General features: G+C 36.4%; 1 protein-coding gene across 2 annotated transcripts in view; it reads left to right on the top strand.

The window, feature by feature from the left end:
* Nucleotides 1–21,359, top strand: part of LOC112147423 (5'-AMP-activated protein kinase subunit gamma-1) — a 32,379-nt gene extending 11,020 nt beyond the window's left edge. The window contains exons 1-14 of one of the 2 annotated variants that reach the window (XM_024273796.2): nucleotides 148–630; nucleotides 7,371–7,591; nucleotides 9,178–9,229; nucleotides 9,804–9,910; nucleotides 10,329–10,410; nucleotides 13,326–13,384; nucleotides 13,469–13,514; nucleotides 13,593–13,647; nucleotides 13,734–13,860; nucleotides 14,710–14,875; nucleotides 16,086–16,123; nucleotides 16,201–16,347; nucleotides 16,439–16,532; nucleotides 20,386–21,359. In XM_024273796.2, the coding sequence (XP_024129564.1) occupies nucleotides 537–630; nucleotides 7,371–7,591; nucleotides 9,178–9,229; nucleotides 9,804–9,910; nucleotides 10,329–10,410; nucleotides 13,326–13,384; nucleotides 13,469–13,514; nucleotides 13,593–13,647; nucleotides 13,734–13,860; nucleotides 14,710–14,875; nucleotides 16,086–16,123; nucleotides 16,201–16,347; nucleotides 16,439–16,532; nucleotides 20,386–20,417 (1,320 nt within the window). In that variant the 5' untranslated portion in view covers nucleotides 148–536 and the 3' untranslated portion in view covers nucleotides 20,418–21,359. Of the gene's footprint in view, nucleotides 1–147; nucleotides 631–7,370; nucleotides 7,592–9,177; nucleotides 9,230–9,803; nucleotides 9,911–10,328; nucleotides 10,411–13,325; nucleotides 13,385–13,468; nucleotides 13,515–13,592; nucleotides 13,648–13,733; nucleotides 13,861–14,709; nucleotides 14,876–16,085; nucleotides 16,124–16,200; nucleotides 16,348–16,438; nucleotides 16,533–20,385 lie in introns of those variants that run through there. The other variant, XM_024273794.2, reaches the window with a different exon arrangement.
* Nucleotides 21,360–25,779: the final 4,420 nt, after the last annotated feature.

Raw genomic sequence — 25,779 nt, 5'->3', positions numbered from 1 at the left:
TGGGGGGTGAGGTGCGCCGCCTGAACCAATCACGGCGTCGCCTCCAAAGCCTGGCCTCCTTGTACAGGCTGCTGACACGCTTGCTATATTAAAGAGCCGCTGCGCCCCCCCCCACCCAAAGCAGCACCTGACGACTCACAGCTCTGACGCTGCAGGGACGGGGGGGAAAAGGCGCCGCAGTCGCTCCTGCTCCGTATTTACATCACTGCTGCCGACGCTCCCTGGAATCTAAAAGTTTGCCGTCTTCTTCACCTCAGCTGAGTCGGCTCTCTTTCCGTTTCTACCCGGATACAGCCTTCCTTTTGAGCGGCTCTTCACTCTTTAAGAAGTTATGAAAATCCCAACAACTGCTAGAATTCGTGTCCAGCGGCGGGATTTGTGAGCGGAACTTTCTGGGTTATTTTTTATTTATTTTTTTATAAACGCAAAAGGGAAGGACTCCAACTTGGGGCGTTTTCGAGCTGCTGTCGGGAGCCGTTCTTGATGCAGATGGTCATGAGCAAATTCATCTTTGAGCCAAGAACCCACCGCTTTCCATGAAGAGGTTTGGCAGCCTGAGGAGGAGCAAAAAACGAAAAGAGCAGGATGGGTTAGGAGGGAGGCATCAGTCCGAGGCGTCGTGTCTGACCGGTAACACGCTGCTTTGTTACTTTTACCTGCAGTGTTCTTTCAAAAAAGTATAATTTTTCTATTTTTATTAGAGTTGTTGTTATTTCTAACAGCAGGAGTGATTTGGAGCAGTTTTTGAGGCAAAACAAAGCAAATTTTGCAGGTTCTTTATAGTATTTGCAGGTTTTAATTAATTGCTGATTCATCCTCATTAATATGCAGTTTTTGCTATTCTCCTCCTAAAAAGGAGTAAAAACTTCTCTAGTGCTGGAATGACATTTAACTTCCAGAAACGACCCATCTCTGTCACTGACTGACCTAAAAACTGCACTGATGGGTCGTGGTGGGGTCCCTGTATCCACCCACACACTGCTTACACTGACCCAAAAAAGTGTCACCAAAATAAAAGTCGTCATTACATCTCACACGGTTTAAAGAAAATTCACACAGAAGAGGACAATCTTGTTTGGGTCACAAAAAATGCAGAAAGAGAGACTTTCATAGCGATATAAAAGAATTCCCAGTGGTCTTTTAATTAGGATTAGGCCATTTTTAGCTACAGTTTAAAAATCAGTTGTTTTCTAGGATGTCGTTTCTGCAGCAAAATGCACCTCTGAGGTGTGGGCGGGACTGTTAACACCGCCCCTCTTCCCCTCACCATGCTGAGAGTTCTCAGCAGGAAGGTTGTGGTCCACCCAGCATATTTTCTACGTCACAAATATTATCTTTTTAAATAGGATTTTTTCCTCTGCTCCTGATTCACAACAATTTGAATAGAGAAAAACTCTGAAATGCAGTTTTTGGATACATTTTCTTTATATAAGTCCTTCATCATGAGAAAAATACTACAAAAAATATGTTTAAAAACACTAAAAACATTATTTTTTTTTCTAATTCAGAGTGGGTTTTTAAACAGTTAAGAAAATAACTTTTACTAACAGTTGAGTTGCTTTTTACTTTAAGAAGCATAACAAAATATGCATTTTAAAAAGGTTTCTCTAAGGGAAAATCCCCATAAGATTGAATCACAGATACTATTTTCTAAGTGAGCTAAAATGAAAAACAGAACAAAAAAGTAAATAAGGCAGTACGCACATTTTTATTTCAATAGCACTTTTTACAGAATACAATTACAAAATGCTTTACAAAAATAAAAGAATACAACCCAAACACAGACGGATTAAAACATCCAACACTGACGGGACCTGTTAATGCCTGTCATCTCAAATATGTGACAAACTCATTTCTATCTATCTAAATGCAGAAACTCAAGTTTTTTTTCCTTAATAGCTGCAAATAAAGGGGTTAAAATCCCAAGATCAACTAAAAAATTTCCTTAACAGAAATGTTTTGACCCTAATTTTGAAAGATTGGTCAGACAGATAGTTGCTTCAAAAACAGATTTAGCCACAATTTAAATTGCATTTACCCAAAAAAAGATAAAACATCACATATACCAAAAGTTCCACTTCAATTGTCTTTTGATCCATTTTTAAAAGTGGTCCCAGTGAATATTCATTAAAATCATGTTGTTTATGTGTACAAAAAAATTTAAAATGAAAAAAAAAAACTAAATTTTCAGGCCATAATTTCTATGAAGAGGCTGTACTGTGAAATTTACCTTTGAGTGTTGGGTGGGACTAAGTTAGCCTGCATTGATATCCCATGATTCCATTTACACTCTATCTTACAGTCCCTCACAACCTAAGCCTAACATTGGCGGTGCAACAAAAATGGCGAGTAATATTAGAGCTATCCAGACAATTCTGAGGTACATGACTTAATGAGAAAATGCTACAAAAACATGTTAAAAACACCAAAAACATGATTTTCATTGGAGTTGGTCTTCAAGTTTTGTTTTAATTGAGTTAGTTTAAAATGTTTTGCCTAAACAGACAGACATTCTTTCGTTGGTATCTGTACATTTCTATACTATAAATTGTATTATATTTCTGTGCTTATATGTATTTTATTTTATATATTCTGGATCCAAATCCATTTATGTGTTTCTATTTGCTCAGAATATCTCCTGCAGCTGGAACCTTCATTAAAATAGCGCTGAAGCATCAGATTATCATCAACTAGTAATCTTTAAGCTCCTTCTGTCTGAATGCATCATTAATTAGTTGTGTAAGAAAATATCGATTCAGCAAACTATCGTGATACTTCATTTTGTTATACTTGTATTGAAATGCTGTCAAGGTGATATTTAATTAATTATTTGTGGACAAAAATATAGCTTACCGTCTTGCTTTCGTTTTCCACTTAAACCTTGAACCACTAGTGGCACCACATCACACTGGGCCTCTTTGAGCAGCTTTACACCACAGTTAACCAAAACAAGATCTTGAAATAACCATTTTGTGATCGATGTGAGCCTGATGTGAACTCTGAGTTGTTAAAGCTAATAGTTGAAAACGCTGAAGCTGATAGCCATCTTAAACATTAGCTAAATGCCAAATTAGACTACAAAACAAAAAAAGCCTAAATTAGCCAAAATAGCCAGCATGTAGCTGAAATATTAGCTAAACTCCAAATTAGCCTATAAAGCAAAGAAAAGCCTAAATTAGCCAAAATAGCTAGAATTTAGCTAAAATATTAGCTAAACTCCAAATTAGACTACAAAACAAAAAAAGCCTAAATTAGCCAAAATAGCTAGCATGTAGCTGAAATATTAGCTAAACTCCAAATTAGCCTACAAAGCAAAGAAAAGCCTAAATTAGCCAAAATAGCTAGAATTTAGCTAAAATATTAGCTAAACTCCAAATTAGCCTACAAAGCAAAGAAAAGCCTAAATTAGCCAAAATAGCTAGCATGTAGCTAAAATATTAGCTAAACTAAATTAGCCTAAAAAACCCTAATAAATGCCAAAATAGTCCAAAAAGCTAGCAGAATGCCTTTATAACTTTCATCGTTACTCCACTTTGACTCCATATAAAATAAAATAACGACTAATCGACTATTAAATTAGTCGTTGACTATTGTAATAGTCGATTAGTCAACTAATCGTGGCAGCTCTAGTATTAAAATGCTAATTTAGATGCTTCGAGGCTTATGGTAGAAAAAAGAAGATCACACATCCAGCACACACCCTACAGAGCTACAATTATATATGTGAAAGGTTTGTTAATATTCAGATAAAGTTTTTTCCAAGTCACAATTATCACAAATATTGTCTCTTGTACTTTCTTGTATATACTGAGACATATATTGCTTTGTGCCATGTGTATCGTGATCCGTATTGTATTGTCAGACTCTTGCCAGTTATTGTTAATATCTATCATTAAAAGGACAGGGAACTGCGGTTACTGTAGAAGAGGTATTGTCAGTGAGCTTGACAAAGATAACTGTTCCAACATGGCAGACTTCACGGCACCTGATTCAGAGCCAGCGCGGCCTTGGTCGAGTGGATGACAGAGGCAGAGTCCCCTCACACGGATGTATTTCTGTCTGTGGCTGTAACGGTGACAACCTCGCCTCAAGCAGAATTCCTTTGATCCTGATGAAACGATGCTCCTCCAGCTTTCAAAAGAGGTGTTTAAAAACTTCTATTAGTCTGATGTTTGAACATGTCCTCACCTTTGTTCAGAGCAGCGGTTAAGCCCTAATGCTGGTGAAGCAGCAGGGATGTGGAGCTGTCGGCAAATTTCAGCTCAGAAAAAAAGCGTTTTCTGGACCATTAAGTCATACGAAAGGGTTGAAGTTGACATTTACCTGGAAACATGTTGGCCAACAGTTATTCTGCAGTCTTCTGTTTATTTGTTTGTACTGAGAACTCATTATGACGTCTTGTAGTGACGCAGTTTAACGATTAAATCCCCACAGAAGGATTTTTTCCTTTTTTTTTTTTTAGGAAAAACTAATTTTCTTCTCATTTTTTTTCTAAGAATCCCTCATTTGATCACTTTAAGCCACTTTTATAGTAAAATATACTGGAAAAAATTGCTTTAAATTAAGAAAATGTAAAAGATATACATATTTATGAATAAAAAAAGCTCTAATAAAGAGGCATCGCTTTCCTTCAGGTTCTGCTGCTTTACAAAAAACACATTCATTGTAACCAGCTTGCATGAATATTTCATAGAGTCAGCCTCAGTGCAAAGATGCTCTCCACTCATCTAAAGAGAAGCCAGTCTGAGATACCAATATAACCGCAGGAGGTTAGCCCAGTAAAATGCAAAATTTCTGCATTTTTGCTAACAAACTGCAATAAAATGACTAAAATATTTGAGAATTTTGCAACTTGATTTACTGAAATATTTTCTACGGGTAATTTGTAATCTTTCAATAAATCCTTTTTATTAACCACTTTTCTTTTTATCCTATGATGCTAATTAAAATAAAAGTCAATAGACGCCATTTAATCAAAAATATTGAGTATTTCTTATTATATTATTTTTTGACAAAAGCAGAAAACTAACTCTTATGAGCTTCACAAAGCAGAAAAGTCTAACATAATATCCTTAAATAATAATTTTAAACCCAAGCTGCTAATTTTTGAGAAGCAAAAATCTTAGTCTTTTACCATCTATTCACACAGACGTCTGACTACAGCTTTACTTTTGAGACTTAACTAAAAATAGAGTTTTTTTTTCACACAAAACTGGTAATAAAATAAATGGTTGGTGCCTGGCTGCACCTTGTTGAGCGGGCAGCGGAGACGGCCCTCAGCCCTGCTGTTATCTGCTCCTGTGGAATGTGCCACAACAGCGCGGCTAAAAAAAGAAGGCGATGCAGCGGAAACGGGGCACGCCAAAGAGGGCTGATACACGCCAACTAAATGTCAGGAGATAGCGTTGAGCCGACTCAAACGGACTGTGCAGAAATGTCCTCTCAACTCTCAAAAATCACCAAAATTCTCTTTTTAATTGTTTTTTATTAGTAGTTTAATAAATAAGAAGGTGTGACTCCAACTTTAGAGCAGGTGACGGTGTTCCCAACACTTTTATTTTGAAATTTGTCATCTTTCTACACTAATTCCTTTACATTGAGTTGAATTTAACTTAATATTCATCATAAATGATGTAATTTCTTTAAAAAAAAATGAATAAAAAAACAAGATAGTAACCAAGTTATAACCAGAATCACACCAATATGAGTCATGATAAAAGTCATCTGAACATCCCATGGTTGGTCCCATGCAGCGCTAGCTTAAGCGTGTCTCATGGCCTCAGAAGCGTCTCTGGGGAAAGCTGCGGCAGCGTGGGGTGACATGCGACCCTCACGCTGCCGTGTCTGACGTGCACGCTGGCTGTCATGTGATGAGCACCTCCACGCCGACTCTGGCAGGGGGAGCAGCTGCGTCACACACAGCTGACTCCGACTCTGGAGTCAGCTTTCAAGCTACTCGGTTATAGTACAGAGAAGCCGGAAGCAAGAAAGTATTGTGTCTTTAAAAACGGATTAATCATTCATCTATTTTCCCAGCATTTGTCATTTCTGTTCGGGCAGAGCTCCGGACGGCCTCTGGGGATTTGTTAATGAGCACAGGCTGGAGGATGCGACTGTCAGCAGCTGCTGGTTTGCTGCAGTGTTGTCAATATTTCACCACATTCATTAAAGTTGTGACTCAGTTTAGTAATATTTTTCTTTAGAAACTTTACAGTAGTAAAAATATGTATAGTCCAACTATGCAGCAAAACGTTTTTACATCCATGTGGGCCAAAAATTAATCTCAGACCGTCTTTTGAGGTAGTTTTCATTTGTTTCCAATCTGACTGAGCCACGGTTCACTCCGAGTTCCCTCAGTGTGAACAGACTCCACTCTCGGAGCCGAACAACCGGCCGCCTCAGCTGGACGATAGCGGACAAACACAGAGCAGCAGATCCTGGTTGGCAGACCTTAAAACTCTAGAGCATTTTGAATCTATGTTAAGAAAACTGATAGAAGAGCTTAAAAAAAAAATAAAATGAATTCTAAAATTGACACGGATAAGAACATGTTGGTTAAAACGTATAAAATCAAACGGGGAAGAAAATTATTGTTTTATTAGCAAACTGTCAGTTTCTATTCCTTCTGTGTCTAAAAATCCTTTTTTCCCGTCAGAATTTCAAACAATATTGAATAAATTAGTATGACATTTCACATTTTTATTGCAAAGAACAATCTAATAAGCCAGATTTTGTTGTTTGATGCTGTGATGTCAAAAACATTTTGTTTTTGTTGCTTAAAATAAAAAGAATTAAAACATTAAGGCATTTTTTACTGTATCGTATCGCCACAAAGTATTATGAATGTGTGAGGAAAAGATACTGATCAACAATTTGAAGAAATAACGTGAAAAAGTAATTCTGTTAGACCTTATTTAGTTAAATAAATAAAAAATTGAATAAGAATTTTTAGATAACACTTTTAATTGCATTTGCATGTATTTTTACTATATTTGAGCAGACTGTTTAAAGCAAACAACATATTTTTTGCTTTTTCTTTATGAAAAGAAAATATCACAAAGTTAGGAAAATGGAGGCTTTTATTATGTTAAACTTCACAGTATCATCCATGGAAAAGTCATCCAGCAAACCTCTGTAAACGCTTTTTTGTTTTTTTTCAGTCGTGGAAAGTTTTAATATGAATTGTGATTAAAAAAAGATTCATGTCCTTCTGTGTGGTAATCCCTTCATCCTCATGTTCAAGATGCAAACATGATCCATCACAGGCAGCATCACGGAAACGCCGGCCTTCAGTCATGTGATCCGGCACGGCCCGTCGATGCAGCTGAAAGCAGATATACGTTTGTACTGAACTGCAAATCTCTCCGCAGCGTCTGGACACTCTACGCCCCCCACCACCCCAGTTCAGGCATCCAGTCAGCCGGTGTTCCCCCAGGAGGCCCAGCAAAGCGCCACCAGCCATGAGAGCCTGGAGTCGGGCCCTCGGGTTCGATCCTCAACCCTGGACACGGGACAGCGTGTCAGTCTTCCCTCTGCAAGACCCCCCTTCTCTTCAGCAACCCCAATGCCCCCCTATTCTACCTCACAACATGTGAGTAACATTTTTATCAGCTTTATTTCAGTAAAACACAAGATAATTTACAACAAATGACCAAAAAATGAACCAGAGACATCCTCAAAAAATTCAAACATCATCATCCAATCAGCGATGTCCCATAGTTCCTATCTTTCTTATTCTATTCTATTAATTAACATTTCATTTTGATTTCTGGAAATTACTTTCGTTTTCATTTTCTTTTATTTTTTGGAATTGTGTTTTGGTTTCTAAAATGTAATATTTTTTTTGTCATTTGTTTTGCTTTTTTAATTGTTGCAAACTTTAACATGTTTCTAATGTTGAGGGATTTGTTGGTGTGATTTGCGCTTCAGCATTATGGCATCTTTACTTGAGCATTCCTCCAACGGCTCCTCAATTGATTTTTATTTTTCTGCTGCCGAGTGAACATGAACTTCACAGGATCTGTTTGTTTTGTACATGTGCTTTAGGTCTAGACGTGGATGCATTTCAACCAGAAAGACGCTTGCAGTTGGATTTGGTGTTTATCTGTGATAGTAGATTCTGGCCTGAGACGGAAAATCAATATTTCATCTCCTGGGTTATTTACTGTTGATATTAACACTAAAGAGATTGATCTGTGCCTCTCTTATCTCACTTCACTAAACGATCTCCTCAGATGGTAGATTACTTTTAACCAAATCCAGTTTCAAGAGCTTGCACCTCCTTGGGGTTTGTTCCCGTCTTCCTCGCAGAGGTTTGCTGTAATGTAAAATCGGGTCTGCTGAGAGCAGAGGGCAGATTTATGAAAGTGCAGAGGTAGTTTTTGGCCAGAGATGTGCTGAGTCACCATTGCAAGGCACACCGGAGGACTATAGCTCATCCCCTGGAGCAGGTATGCGGCTTCCTGTTGTGCTGCAGAGGCTCATTGTGGATGCAAATGTTGTCCCGCTTTGTATGACGCAGCACATTCCCAGCACAGCCTCACGTCAGTCACCGGACGTGGACCTGTTTCTGCAGGTCTGATGAGCGCCAGGGACGTGGTGAGGCATCCCCAGCTTCTTGTTGCTAGGTTACGCCTGGGATTTCCTAATATGGTGAATCACTCAGGTTGCCCTTAAAGAGGGGCGTGTCCTCCGCGCGCCACATTTCCTGCTTTCTCCCCCTTCGCTTCAAAACAGACGTTTCTCTCGGTGGGTTTCGTCTTTCATGCGTTCCAACCACGTTGCGTGTTGTTTTTGTGTGTTAATTGCGTCGCCTTTGTGTGTTATAGTCGCGTTATTGGCGTTTGTTTTCATAGCTACGGCCGAATGGGTCTGGACCGTACCATTGCGTATTTGTAGGGGTGTGCGGCTTTATATTGAAAGCTTGTTTTCGCGATTGTTAGCTTAAAAACAACGATTGCTTTTAGCGCTACCGGTATTTAAATAAAACTGCTGCGTAGACTCGCTATAAAGCAGGTTTTAGCCGCATAGATTGGACGTTTTTTTGTGTTTTTATCCGTTTCCCCCCCGACACTTGGAGTGGGGTCGTCGCTACTGCAGCCTTGCTAACAATTAACTGCAAAGTTTTAGTTGTTGTGAGGACATCCTCACGGAAGATTCCTGTCTTTTCTCTTGTAGGTCTGCGGCTTTTTTGAAGGTATGCTGGAGAAACTTGAACTAGATGATGACGGTGAGTCTATTTTCCTAACGTGGTGTTAAAAGGATCAAGGAGGCTTTAGATCTGTAGCAGTTTGACTGCAAACTGAGAGAACCATCACTTCTGACTGTCACTTTTACTAAACTAATTATGTTTTTTTTATTCTGTCATGAGTATAATTGTGAAAATAATTAATTTTCAGCATCTTAAGATGCTTTTATCACATTTTATAGAAATAAGAAACACTTTTTTTCTATTAGCAATACATTTTAAAAAATGTGGCAGAAATATGTATTCCTTAAATGTTAATTTTTTACCTTTTTAACAACAAATATAGCATTAAAAAGGAAAAAAATTGCATTTTTTTTCTACAAAAAGTGACTAAAATATTTACATTTTCAAACTCCAAGTACCTTCATTGTTTTTCCTTATGTTTATGTTCTTGTGGAAGCCTAAAGCAGGCTGTAATTATCAGTTAGATGGATCAGCTAAGTGGTTCATGGCTATAATGGTTGTTTAGCCTATGTGCACATATTTTCCCCATCCCTCATTACTTATTCCCCGTGAGATTTCCCCTCCCAAGTTTTCCTTTGCTTGTGTCTTCCAGCTGCTGAACCTGAGAGTGATATTTACATGCGCTTTATGAAATCCCACAAGTGCTATGACATCGTCCCCACGAGCTCCAAGCTGGTTGTTTTTGACACGGCACTCCAAGTTAGTACAAGATTATAATAATCAGACTTTTTTTTTTCTTCTGCTGCCTCTGGACGTCTGGAGAACGGTGAAGCTTCACCTCGGGCGGTTTGCCTCTGAGCAGTTTCCGTCGAGTGGTTGAGTAGCTGTTAAACAGTAATCCAACTGAGATTTGAGGCCTTTGATGAGCAGAACTTTAACCATAAGATTAAAGGTCACAATCTTAAGGTGAAGAGACGCAGACGTAATAATGAGTTTGGATCTAATCTTTCCCAAATAAGCGGAAGAAGATTCGTGAATGGATAAGACTTTTAATAAACTGAGAATTGACTTTTTTTTTTTTACAGGATAATTGACTTATGAATCACTAATATGGAAATCACATGTTGTTCTGACGTAGTTTAGATAATTTAATGATTTTATTTTTGTTTTTTGGTAGGTTAAAAAAGCTTTTTTTGCATTGGTGGCCAACGGCGTGCGAGCTGCTCCACTGTGGGACACAGAGAAGCAAAGCTTTGTGGGTAAGAAACCTTGTTTTCTCGTAAATTCTTTACCAAACTAAAAAAATGATTTACAAAAAGTTGATGTGAAGGATTTTATCTTCTCTAAAAAAACTTTGGTGCTAAAAACTTTCATGGAGGAGAAATTTGTTGTCAAATGAAAACTAAGTAAACGCTTTGTGTTGGTGGTCACGGTCACTGGAGCTTGAAGATGAAGGTCTATACTGAGACAAAGTCATTGGAGCTGCTGTGAACCGTTAAGGACGGAAGTCGGTTGTGTTTGCAAAACTTAGAAAGAACCTTTCCTGGCTGTCTTTAGGTTATCTGACATCAGGAGACAAGCCAGCTTTGACCTGGATTTGTTGAATAATGAATGGCAGCTCATTGTGAGGATGAAGCCAGGTGGAGACTGTTTTAAGAACCTCACCCACGTTCGCCCCCACATCACTGCACAAAGCCTGCAGTCCTGCTGCAAGGGGTGTAACGATTCATTTTAACAGCGATTCCATTCATGTCATAGTTTGTGGTTGACGATATGATTCACAGTTGATATTGTTTCGATTTGAAAAATCCGATTTCAACAAATTCTCTGACCTAAAATCGATCCAGAACCACTGTGACTCATAAATAAATACCAGTGCAGGTGAAATTTTCCAGATTCCTCATATCTTTTACACGATAATGAAGTGTAAATTAAATAAGGATGATTGTCAAATCTGTTCATGTTTTAGTTTCATAAAGTTCAGCCCACTGTTGTTTTTCCACATCAAAAGAAGACATTATTAAAACATTATGTTACACTGTATGCTCAAAACTTAAAGTGTTTCCACACTATGGACTGTAACGACGGTTGATTATTTTTTTCTGGCATCACGTGTTGTGTTGCGCTGCGATGGTTGTTTTTTACTGTTAAATAAACCTACCATGTCTCAAATTTAAATTGTAATTTTACATATCGATTATAATTTATTTATTTAATTGGGAAATTATCATTTTTTTAAATATGTAGTACGATTCAATTAACAACTTGAGTCATACAGTCAATATGGTTGGATCGTAGGAACAGAAATCTATTCACTTACACCCCTACTTGGTGCTTGTCTCTACCCAATCGGTAAAAGAAACTCAATCGGTACCTTGCATGCATGAAATTATGTCACTTCTTCTTGATGACTTCTATGGAACAGTTGCATTTAAATTCGATTAGAATCCCGGTAGCATTTCATAATTGTTTTGCCTCCTTTACAATTGTCCAAACTATTGAAACCAGGGGTGTCAAACTCACTGTTACAGGGGGCCAAAATCCAAAACACGCATTAGGTCGCGGGCCGAACAGGAGGAACATTTATTGAATTCTCTAAAACTACATTTTTAAAGCTTTAAACATAATTATAAACTAGATATATAGCATTACCTGCAATAATGCTAGTGTGAATGCTGCAAGCTGAATTTTGGGCAATGAAAATGCTGAAATTGATAGCTAAAAATGCTGAAGCTAATAGCCAGCTAACATTTTAGCTAAATAAAAAAAAACAAAAAAAAAGCCTAGATTAGCAAAAGCAGCTAGTGTGATAATATTAAATAAACTCTAAAAAAAAGCCTTAAAAATTGTTTTAGTAAAAAAAAGCTTGCATGTAGCTGAAATATTAGCTAAACTCAAACAGCCTAAAAAATCTTAGTAAATGCCAAAATAGCAGAAAGCACATTTTTAAAACTCTAAAACTGTAATTGTTTTACATAAATATGAAAAATAAAAATGCAGGAATATTATTCAAGAATTAATCAACTTAAATAACTCAATATTTTACTCTGATTTAAACAAACAAATTTACAAAGTTAGTTTTCTTCAACAGAGAGCTTCCCTCGACTGAATTACAAGCAGCATAAAAAAATTAAACGTATGTTGACAACGACCCTGGAAAGAATGGGGACCTTTCCAGGGTTTACCCCGATTTCGCCTTACATTAGCAGGGACAGGCTCCCCAAAAGAGATGGATGTATGTATATATATATATATATATATATATATGACAGGTTCAAAAAAGGGATAGATGGACGTTGGAGAGGACAAATGAGGGCAGTTTATTCTGAAATGTCATCCCGGGCCACTACAGCCATGTTTGCAGACAAATGAATAGTTAATAATATGTCTGTGTTAAGTGAGTGAATATAGAGGTGGTAAGTGGCAGGATCCTCATACACTGGGGAGTAAACTATAAAACGAAACATAAGAGGAAGAAAACATTTGCATGTGTATGGTACAGATCGAGTAGATCCAGTCCCACTTTGCACATGTGCAATAAGGATCTTGCTTTTCTGATTAGTGATCAACTGATATGGGTTTTTTAAGGCCAATTTGATATATATATTTGAGTCCCAGATGATATATATATTTTTTTAAGTCTGGGCGACCAATAGCCAATATTTTGGCCGGTATTCATTTTCTGCTAAAGTCAACATATTGGCATCCAATTTTCTAATAACACAAACTACAACAAATCTCTATAATTATTTATTTCAATTTCTGCCTGTGCATGATTAACCAATCACAGTGTAGTGGGTGGAACAATGCCGAAGACAGAGGCGTGGCTGCCTCCGAGGCAAAAATAACTAGTTCAATATCAGCCCTTCAAAATAAAAAAAAAGGAAAATACCGATATGTGTCAAAATATCCCAAAACAGCACAAATGCAATATTAATATTTATATCTGTATTGGTACCAATACAGATATCAATATTGGTATCAGTTGAGTCCTATTCCTGATTTGCAACTTTTCCATTTTTTGTCAACATTAAAATAAACTGGTTCTATTTTTCACTTTTTGAGGAAGTACACGCATTTTACACTTGCGGGGTACCGATCAGGTAGCCGTTACAGATCAGGTAGCACCAGTGCTGTCAGTTTACAGATGTTTTAACGGTGGTTTTCCTTGCAGGTATGCTGACAATCACAGATTTCATCATCATACTGCACAGATACTATAAGTCACCTATGGTGAGTGTGCTTCAGGATGAAGGTTTGCTTCTCCTCCTTTAGAGTCAAGTTTTAAATTAACAAAGCTGTTTTTGTTTTTCTCAGGTGCAAATTTATGAGTTGGAGGAACACAAGCTTGAGACCTGGAGAGGCAAGTCCCCATAGTCATATTGCATGCACGCTTTAAGCTTCTCATCCTCTTAAAAGTTTTTAAATTCCTGCTTCACAGAAGTTTACCTTCAAGCGACCTTCAAACCGTTGGTTAACATATCACCAGATGCAAGGTACTTCTCAGATTTGTTCTATTTTTCTGTGTATTTGTCTGTAATTGTGGTTTGATTTTTTTTTTCTTGTTTTTGTGCGCTTGCAGCCTTTTTGATGCAGTCTACACCCTCATCAAAAACAAAATTCACCGTCTGCCTGTCATTGACCCTGTCACAGGGAATGCACTTTATATTCTTACACACAAGAGGATCCTCAAGTTCCTGCAACTGTTTGTGAGTCCAAAACAGTACTCATATATGAATTTTTGATTAATCTTTTTTTATGATTTGTGTGAAAAGTAATACACTGATGTGAGACCTTAGATTTTTGCCTCCAGAGTTATTTTTTGTCGCCCTCTAGTGGTTGGTGTGACAATGTCTGGGGTCAAATCAAGATCAGCTTGAAATAAGGAAAAACGAGATTGTCCGTTTGAAAAATACACTTTTTTTTTAGACATTATTTTTAAGACAGATTTTTTTTATTTTAAAATAAATTTTAAACTTAAGATAAATCTTGAGTGAAAAGTATGTCACCATTAACTAATAAATCTGGGTCAAATCCATTGACATATTTAGGGATGTGACGTTGCTCATAAAAAATGCCTTAAGTTCAGTTCCCACGAAAATAAGTCAATTCAGTCGCCATTTTTTCTAGAGACTTCACCATGGAACCCCATTAGTAAGCAGTGATTGGTCCAAGTCAATCTGAGTCATCATCTCTATGGCAACCACTCTCTCTAATCAGGAGAGAGCTTGTTGGGAAGCCACACAAAATTCTGTTTTGAAACTGTAAATCGAGGACTTAAAGCAAAGAGAGAGAAAAACAAAACAAAAAAAGCAACAGCAGCAGGTGTTCTGATTTTTTTTTTTCATTTAGTAAAAGTTTGGGGTTTACGTTTTTTTTATTGACATTTTCGAATTTTTCCTCAATTTACTTTTTTCCCCCAAATTTTCTACAGTTTTTTAAAGTTTAAAAAGTGTGCTTTCACATTTAAAACTATTTTCTAATTTAGTTTTTTCATATTGACAATGTAAATATTTCAAATTTACAAACGCCATGACATCTTTTTTTCTTTTCTCCAGATGTGTGAAATGCCAAAGCCAGCTTTCATGAAGCAGACTCTAGGTGAGCTGGGCATCGGTACGTACCACGACATCGCCTACATTCACCCAGACACCCCCATCATCAAAGCGCTTAACATCTTCGTGGAGAAACGCGTATCGGCTTTACCTGTGGTGGATGATTCAGGTGAGGAGCTCAAATGTTCAAATAATTGGGAATAAGGGACAGATTGAAAAAGATTGTATTTGTGGTTTAGCAAAATCACTCTCCAGTTTTCTCCATCCAAGCTAGTTTCTTGTTTAAAACTGTAACGCTGAACACGTCCAATATTGCTAATATTGCACCGCTAATGTTATAGGCTGATCAAAACCCACATAGAACGTGACTTTTTATTCCACCATTTTGTAGTCTGAACTACATGACGGGAGAGGATAGACTATTTATGGGTTAAACAGTGATTGACATTTGACTACTTTTTTAGGCTAATTTGGCATTTAGCTTATATTTCAGCTACATGCTAGCTGTTTTAGGCTAATTTAGTTTTTTTCCCTTTTTGGCTAATTTGGAGTTTAGCTAATATTTTAGCCTTATACTAGCTGTTTTGGCTAAATTAAACATTTTATTATTATTTTTAAATCTAATTTGGCATTTAGCTTTTATTTCAGGTTCATGCTAGCTGTTTTGGCTAGTTTTGATTTTTCTCTGTTTTTAGGCTATTTTGGAATTCAGCTAAAATTTCAGCTACGTGCTAGCTGTTTGGCTAATTTAGGCTTTTTTTCCCTTTCTTTTTGGGCCAGTTTGGCATTTAGCTAATATTTTAGCCGCATGCTAGCTGTTTTGGCTAAATTAAAAATGTTATTTTTTAATCTAATATGGCATTTAGCTTTTATTTCAGCTGCATGCTAGCTGTTTTGGCTAATTTAGGGTTTTTACGCCAGTTTGACATTTTGCTAATATTTTAGCTAGCTATCAGCTTCAGCCATTTTAACTATTAGCTTCAACGTTTTTATTTATTAATTTCAGCATCTTCAGCTATCAGCACTAGCATCTTCAGCAGTCACATTCAGCTTACAGCATTCACACTAGCATCATTGCACGTAATGCTATATATGTAGTTTTTAAAATGTTTTAGTATTATCTTTTTTTTTAAATGAAGATTACAGAGATTGATTATTTAAAATCTGGCTGTGTAGCTTTCTGGAAAACTATAAATGCTTACGTTTAGGCTGAGAACTCCTGCCGCTGTGCAGAAACCAGGTGCTAGAAAAAAGAAGTTTTTTGATTTTGGCTTAAAAGTAATTTATAAAAAGATCAAATTTTAGTGGGAGTGAGTCTTTAAACAGCTTTTATCTTCACATTTTCACCATCAGTAATCATTTGTCGTCTTCTCTTTCAGGCACAGTTGTGGACATTTATTCAAAGTTTGATGTGATTGTAAGTCTTAAGTGTTTTATGAGTATTTTACGTTTTACTTTTGTTTGTTTTTTTGTAACTGTTTTAATTGTTTACAGAACTTAGCTGCGGAGAAGACCTACAATAACCTGGACATAACGGTGACGCAGGCTCTGAAGCATCGCTCCCAGTACTTTGAAGGTGTTGTGAAGTGCCATAAAATGGAAACAATGGAAGCTATTGTGGACAGAATAGTCAAGGCTGAAGTGAGACACAAAGCTGTATTGTGCATTTACTCAGAAAGGATCGTGTTTTAACTGCTTTCATAACGTTTTTTTTTTGCCTTTCTGCTCCCAGGTGCATCGGCTGGTTGTGGTGGACGAACGCTCCGGTATCCAGGGCATCGTTTCTCTGTCGGACATCCTCCAGGCTCTGGTGCTCAGCCCTGCAGGTATAGATGCTCAGCATTGCTAGCCCAAACTCTCCTTCTGTCCTGGACCCTGAGCTCCTCTGTCCCTCCATCTTCCCTGTAAGTCTGTTCCAGGTAGGGATGGAAAAGCGTCCGCTGATGATTAGCTAAAGAGGCTTGGTGTGTGTCCCACGTCCTGCTGGGTGTCGTTTTGTGCAGCAGCGTTGTGTGGAGAATTATTCTGGAAATCAATCTTTAAATAAAAATGCAGCTTTTTGATGCATTTTTAGTAAAATAAGTTAAAATATAATAAAATATAAAACGTTTGTCGTGTGAATGTAAAGTCGTTTCAGTAACGGTTCCCTTTGGTTGCTCTGTTGCGGGTTGAGTGTATTTGTCCTCTGTGGTGTGAAGCGACGGGGTTCACAGCTGGAGCTGAAGGAGCAATCCATTTCCTCTGAGCTGTTTTTGTCACGACAAACTACAGAGGCTGCAGAAACGTCAATGTTTGTGTGTGCAGTGGAGGACCATGTAAATCTGTAAAAGCCTCAGCCACTCCTTCAGTTGTTGGTTTTTTTTCCCCTCGGGCTACAAAAATGGACTGCAGGGTTTCTCACAGTTGGAAAGAGATTGTTTTTACCAAACAGTCTCTCATTTTGTGAAAAAAAAAATGCTATATTATGTCCCAGTCGTCTCAAATTAAAATTAAAACTGGTGTGCAGCGTTCCCTCGTTCATTGTGGGAGTTATAATAAATAATCCCCAATTGACAGAATCTGAAAATTGATTACAATATTTCTAGATGTTCACTACACACTTTATACACTTTTCTCAGACAGATTTGATCATTTTTCTTTCTTGTTTAAACTCTTAAATTATTAAAAAATATATTTTTATTATTGTTGCATGAAAAAACAAATTGAAGATTTATGTGAATAAGTAATCGGTTCTGTTCCTGTGGCTTAAATGTTTTTTTTTTGTTGAGTCTCTTTTTTTGTCAGTAGCGGCGGGTTCACACAGGACACAGAAGCGCTGCAGAACGGAGGCCACCTCCTTACCGTGTTGTAGTTCACACCAGAGGCTGCCGGCCCACGCCGCGCAGCGATCGTTTCGGCGTCTGGTCTACTTTTTTACTCGAGCCGCGAATGATCCTCATGAATTCTGGCAGGAAGTTTCGCCAAGACGCAAGAAAATCCTGAGAATTGACTAAATATGACCAATTTTTCACAATAAAATACAGCGATTGACAAATGCGATCATATTTTTGTATCTTAACAGACTGTTGAGATGAAAATAAGCACACAAACACAAAAAAAACCAACAAACACACACCTTGTGTGAACGCAGCTTAAAGGTGAACTGACACCAAATGTGATTTGTGTGACGGAGGCGGACAGTTTCAATGTTAAGTCAATGGCACAGACGTGACTTGAGGCGATCTGAAGTCCCGCGGCGTGATTTGAGCGACGCAAAGGTCTGGCGGCAGCTTGATTTGAGCAGCGAGGTGCAATTGTGCGGCAGCGCCTAAATTGAAATTTCTGAAGTTTGTCAGAAATTCTGGGTTTAAGGAGCTTTTGCCACAAATTTTCTGATAATAGAAGACATATGTTAAGAAAATTAAGCACTAAATTGCATTTCTGAGTATTTTTTTATTCAAATTGTTGTGAATCAGGAGCAGACAAAAAAAAACAGTTAGAAAAAGATTGTATTTGTTACATAGAAAACATGCTGGCGGGTCACAAGCTCTCAGCAATACAGAGGGTATATAATAATAATAATAGCATAATAATGATGAAAAGACCTCTGGGAATGCTTTTAAAATGGGTCAAAATATGATCAGAGTGAGTCTTTAAGCTGGATAATTTACTGCTGTCAATATTATCGTCCTTACAAGTGTTTTGGGTTATTTTAGGAATGACCCAAATGCCTGAAAAAACAATGTTGAAGTTATCAAGTCGTTTTAAAGATTTGAGTAAAAAAGCAAACCAACATATTGAACTGAATAATAAATATTAAAAAAGTACAAATCCAAGATAAAACAAGTCGCCGTCCCGTATCAAGGATGAGCTTCTCCATTTCTCCAACGTCGGCTGTAAGCTGCAGAAAAATCCATAACCGTCTGATTTTTCTGTTCAGACGTGGCGGTCTGAAGCATTTGATGTTCAGTTCTATCAGAAATGGAGGATCACAGGAGAGTAAACAGATCAGTATGTTGATCTCGGTCTGCAAGGTCCTGCTGGAAGGTCCAGATATTCATGAACTTGTGAAGTTTGCTCTCCACGTTTCCAATGCAGACCTCATGTTCTGTCACAATGTCTTGACCCCAAATGAGTGTTTACTTGTAAAGCTCTACTTGGAGCTCTTTGGTGAAATAATAAGCCTGCACAGACTTGACTTGAAATGTTCTTTTATGGGGTTAAAAATCCTCAGATCAGTCTGCAGCAGAGAAAACTCGCCACTCGGGGATTTATTAAGTCAAAAATTCAACCCGGGACTGTTTGACTTGATAACATCTTTATGTTTTCATTCACTAAGAATTCATCTGCTCAGAATGCTACAGGCACAGAAAACCATCAGTCCAGACAAACTTCAAAAAAACACATTTATTTAATGATTATATTTGATTTTATTGGAATGGGACGTTCAAAAGAACAGAAAGGTTGCAGGAGATAGGCGGATTGATCATAATTACAGTACAGCCACATGAGAAAGATCAGATCATGGAGCTGTGAGGTCTGTGATGTTCACATGTGACCCAAAAGAATCTCTGAATTTACTTTTTCATTCAAAAACATGCAAATTAGTTTGTTGACAAAAGGGATTCTTGTTGTTTTTATGAGATTTCACCTAAAACTTTCATTCTATGTTGTAAAAATGGTTCTTAGAACATTTTTGGAGGTTTCCACATCAAAATAAATCATCTTTTTCCAGACAGAATTTTCTGTTTTTGCTTGTTTTATGTCAAGTTTGTGAATACAACATGGAAAAATGACTAAATAAAGGTAGTGTGAGTTTGTGCTGATTAAAAAGATACCAAAGTCTTTTAAATTAATAATACAGAGGTACATTTAAATTAAGACAAAAACAGTTTTAAGCCCTCAAAGAGTATAAAATAAACATTCTAAATGTACAATTTTGTCTGTAAAAAAGTTGTGATTAATCCCATTTAATTTTTTTCCAGGTTTGTGATTAATTAGTTCATTTTTTTAATTGATTCCAAGCCCTAAATTTTACACTTTTGTATTCAGTTGAAATATTTTTAAAGTCTGAGTGGAATCAAATAAAGTTTATTTGTAAAAAATATTTTTGTTGTAACTCTTAACTTTAGTTGAGGACTGTTTACACATTTACAGCTCAGGTTTACTGTATTAACATAACGGTATGTTCTATTTTTGTGAGATCCCATAGAAAATCCAACACTTTTTGATGGACTCCGATCATCTTTTGATCTATTTTAAAAGCGTCCCCTGTGTTTTTTTAAATAATAATTAAGCCGTTTTTAGCCGAAATCTAAAAAACTGTCATTTTCTAGAACAGTTTCTGCAGAGCAGCAAGAGTTCATTAGAAATTCACCATCTGTTTACACTCTCTCCCACTATCTTACAGCCCCTCACAACCCCAACCTAACATTACTAGTGTTACAAAAATGGAAAACAATATTGGAGTTATCCAGCCGCACAGTTCTGAGCGGGATTCCAGCTCAGACGAGGAAAACAAATATGATATTTTTTCATCTGATTCACAACGATTTGAATAAAGAAATAATCAGAAATGCAATTTTACTCTTAATATATTAAGTGATAAATGCCGCAAAAAAATGTTAAAAACCATCGAAACCCTTCAGAGATGAATTAATCTCATGACTTTCTTCTCTGTTGTCCTTTTCTCCTCCCCAGATATCAATAAAGAGGAGAACGTGACTGAATGAGGAGGCGTGGCTTCATTTTACCTGGTCGAGTCGGTGAACTCGGAGGCTGAGCGGAGCCGCGCGGAGGTCCCGCTGACCACCAGAGGGCGGCAGAGCTGCTGGAGAGCTGCACAGACACGTGACGCCGACCTCTGCAGCGACCTCTGTTTGAACAAACACGCACACATTTAATTAAAAATGCAGTAAAATTACAAAAAGTACACGCTGATGGTCCGACGATGATGATTAGAGATGGTAAACAGAGCGACACTATTCACAGTAACCGTCATTAAAGACGCAATATTGATTGGTGCTCAGTCTTTATTGTCGCTCTTTCATTAAAACAGCTTTAAATTAAAGTTTTCTGAGGAGATGATCGAACTGGACGGCGGTTTTTACTCTCCACTCCTGAGTTTTTCTTTTTTTGTGATTTCAAAGGGTTAAAAATCAAGGACTTGTATTGGTTCTGACGAGCAGCGCTCAGGGGAAGGAAGGAGGAGTTTTAAAAACAGATTCTTTTATCTAAGAGCAAAGGTTGCGTTCTCACAGATTTTTGTGTTTTCCAGTCACTGTGACTGCACAAAGTGTTTTTTTTTTTTTCTTTTGTGATGAGATATAGATTTTTTTTAAAGAGGTATAAGACATTTCTACCTTTATTTTCTGTGGTTTTCATGCTTCAATTCTGACGCTCCAACATTAAAGTCCTTTCAGCTCATCTCAGTCAAAGCGTCACTGAAAGGCTTATTTTTATGAAAGTGTGAATATGTTCAAAGAGACTGCGGTTTAAAGTTATTTTTGTAAATATATTGTGGCAATACTTGTAGTTAAGTGATACTTTCTATCAGATCGACGTGTACTGTAAATGTGCAAGCATGAAAAGCTAAACTTCAGCAGAATGAATGTTCATTTTGTTTTACTTTTTCTATTTTTTCTGGCTGCAGAGAAATAAAGACACTGAATGTATGATGGAATGATTGGGCTCTTAATTGTTTGGATGTTCATTTTTAGTTTTTTTTACCTCAAAAAAGTACTTTTACTTTTTTTGAAATCGATAATTGTTGAAACATTTCAACCAATCATGTTTTATAAGCTATAAAATGTTAAGTCTAAAGCAGGTGGAACTTCTGAGTCACCTTTAATTGTTTTATTAATAGTTTCAGGTTTCTAGATTCTAGCTCTGATGACAAAAACACATATTGTCTTTGAAAGCATTTTGAGGTTAGACGCCACATAAAAAACCAGCCACAGATTCTTCTGGCGCCTTTGATCTGCTGTAGAATCCCACTTCTGACACCAACATTGAAAAAAAAAAATCATCAAGGCTCCTGTTCTCAAAATAAAAGTTTTATTGAAATTTAGGCATCAAATGAGGTTACCTGAACATTGAAATAAGCCTCAGAGCTCAACTTTTCTTTGTTGTGCTGCTTGGTTTTAGATTATATCAAAGAGCTAAAATAAAACTGTATCAAAAGATCAAAGTTTGAAACTTTTCCATGACAAACAGGATTTTAACATACATTTTTGTGGTTGTTTGAGCTTGTAGCACTTAGTCTATTTTAGTACCTGTATCAGTGAATTTTCTTACTAAAAGAGCACAAACTTGACTCAAACTTTCCACAAAGTGCGTGAAAATATATATTAAAAGGATAAATAAATATTTCCATCATAGTCACTCCAGTCTCATCTGATAAAATTGAAGTTAGACAAAATTAGCTTTTTTAAAAAAGATATAAAGTCAAAGTTTTTATTTATTTTTATTTTGAACTGAAAAAGAATAAACATCATAAATAAAAATATAACAATAATTGATCATATCCAATGTTTAGAAGTAAATACAGTGAAGTTTAGAATTTCTTCTCACAGATGGGTTCATAAACATCAAGTCATTGGACGATAGATTTTCTTATTTTAAACATGATCTAAACTATTTTCCAATCAACCCGGGATCTGTTCCATTAAACTTGGTTAACTCAGGATTAAATCAACCCCAAACCGTCTTAATTTAGTGTATTTGTACCTGCTCCAAATGTAAGAGTTTGATTAACAAACCTATTACCGGTAACTCAGTAATTGCACTTTTGTTTGTGTAAAGTTGGCATTATCCTACCCTCAAACTTATCCAGATATGTCACATGAAGCTGGCTTTCTGGAACAATGCAGGTCTCAATAACTTTAATTTACTCCTCTCTCTATAAGATGATCTGGTGATTATTCTTACAGCTGAAATGATTTTTCTCAAGTTTTATGGACACAAGCTGCCACGTTGGTTTTAAACACCTTTTCTTAGGCCTGGCGCCTGTTTTGAATAATTTTACGCTTTTCATTAGTTGGTGTTAAAGTGTTAAAAGTTTAATTTTTCTGTTGAGTTTTCTTCAGGTTAACAAAGATGGAAAACTGATTGAATCTGAAGGAAAAAAAATATAAATCAGCTGAAATTCAGAGGATTATAGAGAAAAAAAACAATACAAAGTTGACAGAACTATAGCCAGAAGTAAGACCGGTTTTACTGTCAAATAGTGAGACTTAAAGATATCATGTAAAGATAAGATTTACAGAATCTGATGGCAGTGTTCCTGAAGGTTCAAAAGCCCCTCAGTGGAGTGAACATTTGCTCATCATTGTGGCAAACACTGATCTGCAAAAATCAGTCAGTTGGTGAGAAGAAATGATGATTGTTCACAAATAGGCATTATTTGTAAGTGACTGCTCATAAAACCACAGTTTGCTCAGATCAATGTGTTTAGTTTGAGTTGACTGTAATCAATAAGACAAAAATAAATCTGTTCAGTCCGGATTTCATAAAAGAAAAAAACTGCAGGAATGAATTAATTTCAAACACATTTTTTAGGGAATTACTTTTTAAAAAGCCTTTATTGATTATGTTTTGGTTGTGGAAGTGATTTACAAATCTTTAAGAATAAATTAAAAACCATTTTTTAACTCATTAAATTACCTGAATACAATATTCTGCTTTTTTGATAATTTTTGTCAAATCAAGCAATACAATTTTCCTTTCATAATTTGAAACTTACCCAAATATTTTGTTGCTTTTTCAGTAAATAGTCCCAGCCCTTCACAATAAAATAAAACACAATATCAGAGTTTTATGTTTGGAAAATCTGGGGAGATAAAACGCAAATAGTGATGCCCTGTGTCAAATTTGGCCACTGTTTTTCATTTCCTTTCTTTAAAAAAAATATTTTCACTTTTTTTTTTTGTTTTACTAATTTTTCCCCATATTTTTTATTGATATTATTTTATTTTATTGGATTGTTTTGGCCACTTTAATTAGTGCAACCTAAAATAAAAATAACAAATTGTCAAATTAATTTTAAAAGCTCTTAAAAATTGGGTTAAAAATGTTATTCAGTAGCTAAAGAAGAGAATTTAAAATGAGGAAATCTCTTCAATTGAAACACAGCTGCATGTTGGGAGCGTTGTACTGTTTCTGTCCTGTGTTGTCTTGATAAAATAAGATTATATATGCATGAAGTTTTTTTCTTACATAATTCAAGAAAGGATTTTCCTGCATTTGCAAAATTTCAAAGGTAAAAGTAGAGAATCTGAAATACTCTAGTCAAAAACAAACTCAGAGATGTCTCAAATACTCTCATCTCCAGTAACTAGATTGTTACACATCATCTTCCAGACGTCTTTAGTTCAAACAGAGTCCGATCGGTTCAGTTTTGCCTGATTTCAGAGGCTGTCACCCTCACACACTCCTCCAGCTTACTATCCTGCTCTCCAGCATATCACGAGCTTCAGATCTCACTCGTGGAGTCGGTGCTTTGCAAAACACAGACAGCTGAAGCGTCTGCGGCTGACTGTAAGCTGCTGAGCTCTCAGCCCTGAAGCCTTTTTCTCCTCGTGGTATTCTGCCCTGAGGATATAAGAGAGTAGGGATGGACAACTGCATCCGCTGGAGGAGTGAGCTCGGAGAATTCTGGAAATCTGATATGATTAATCCATGTTTGAAATCAGATTTCTGATTATGTAGAGCAGGGGTAAAAACTCAAACGCACAAGAGGCCAAAAACCCGAAACACTCCTCGCGGGCCAAACAGGATAAACATTTATTGAACACTCTAAAGCTACATTTGTAAAACTTTAAAAATGTAACTTTTTAACATAATTATGAATTAGATACATAACATTACCTGTGATAATGCTAGTGCGAATGCTGCAAGCTGAATTTGGCCGCTAAAGATACTAGTGCTGATAGCTGAAGATGCTGAAATAGATAGCTAAAAATGCTTAAGCTAATAGATGGAAACGCTGAAGCTAAAATATTAGCTAAATGCCAAATTAGCCTAAAAAATAAAAACTTAAGTTAGCCAATTCAGCTAGCTTGTAGCTGAAAAAACAGCTAAATTTGAAAATATCCTAAAAAACTGAGAAAAGCCAAAATTACCGGTAGCCAAAACAGCTAGCATGTAAATATAAGCATAACTCCAAAACAGCCTAAAACCTTTTTACAAAATAGCCTAAATTAGCCAAAACAGCTAGCATGTAGCCTAAATATTAGCTAATCTTCAAAACAGTCTAAACACTTTGTTTAAAATAACCTAAATATTAGCTGAACTCCAAAATTGTCTAAAATCTTTTTTAAATATCTTACATTAGCCAAAACAGCTAGCATGTAGCCTAAATATTAGCTAAACTCCAAAACAGCCTACATTTTTGTGTTAAAAATAGCCTACATTAGCCAAAACAGCTAGCACGTAGCCTAAATATTAGATAAACTCCAAAACAGTCTAAAAACGTTGTTTTTTAAAAGCCTACATTAGCCAAAACAGCTAGCATGTAGCCTAAATATTAGCTAAACTCCAAAACAGTCTAAAAACTTTTTTTAAAAAAGCTTACATTAGCTAAAACAGCTAGCATGTAGCCTAAATATTAGCTAAACTCCAAAACAGTCTAAAAACTTTTTTAAAAATAGCCTACATTAGCCAAAACAGCTAGCATGTAGCATAAATATTAGCTAAACTCCAAAACTGCCTAAATTATTTTGTTAAAAATAGCCTATATTAGCAGAGACAGCTAGCATGTAGCCTAAATATTAGCTAAACTCCAAAACTGCCTAAATTATTTTTTTGTTAAAAATAGCCTACATTAGAAAAAACAGCTAGCACGTAGCCTAAATATTAGATAAACTCCAAAACAGTCTAAAAACTTTCTTTTTTAAAAGTCTACATTAGCCAAAACAGCTAGCATGTAGCCTAAATATCAGCTAAACTCCAAAACAGTCTAAAAACTTTTTTAAAATAGCCTACATTAGCCAAAACAGCTAGCATGCAGCATAAATATTAGCTAAACTCCAAAACTGCCTAAATTATTTTGTTAAAAATAGCCTATATTAGCAGAGACAGCTAGCATGTAGCCTA

Source organism: Oryzias melastigma, linkage group LG17 (genome assembly GCF_002922805.2).
Source record: "Oryzias melastigma strain HK-1 linkage group LG17, ASM292280v2, whole genome shotgun sequence".
In the NCBI taxonomy this organism is placed as follows: Eukaryota; Metazoa; Chordata; class Actinopteri; order Beloniformes; family Adrianichthyidae; genus Oryzias; species Oryzias melastigma.
The sequence above is the reverse complement of the archived record's forward strand: the minus strand, read 5'-3'. Positions and strand labels throughout refer to the sequence as shown.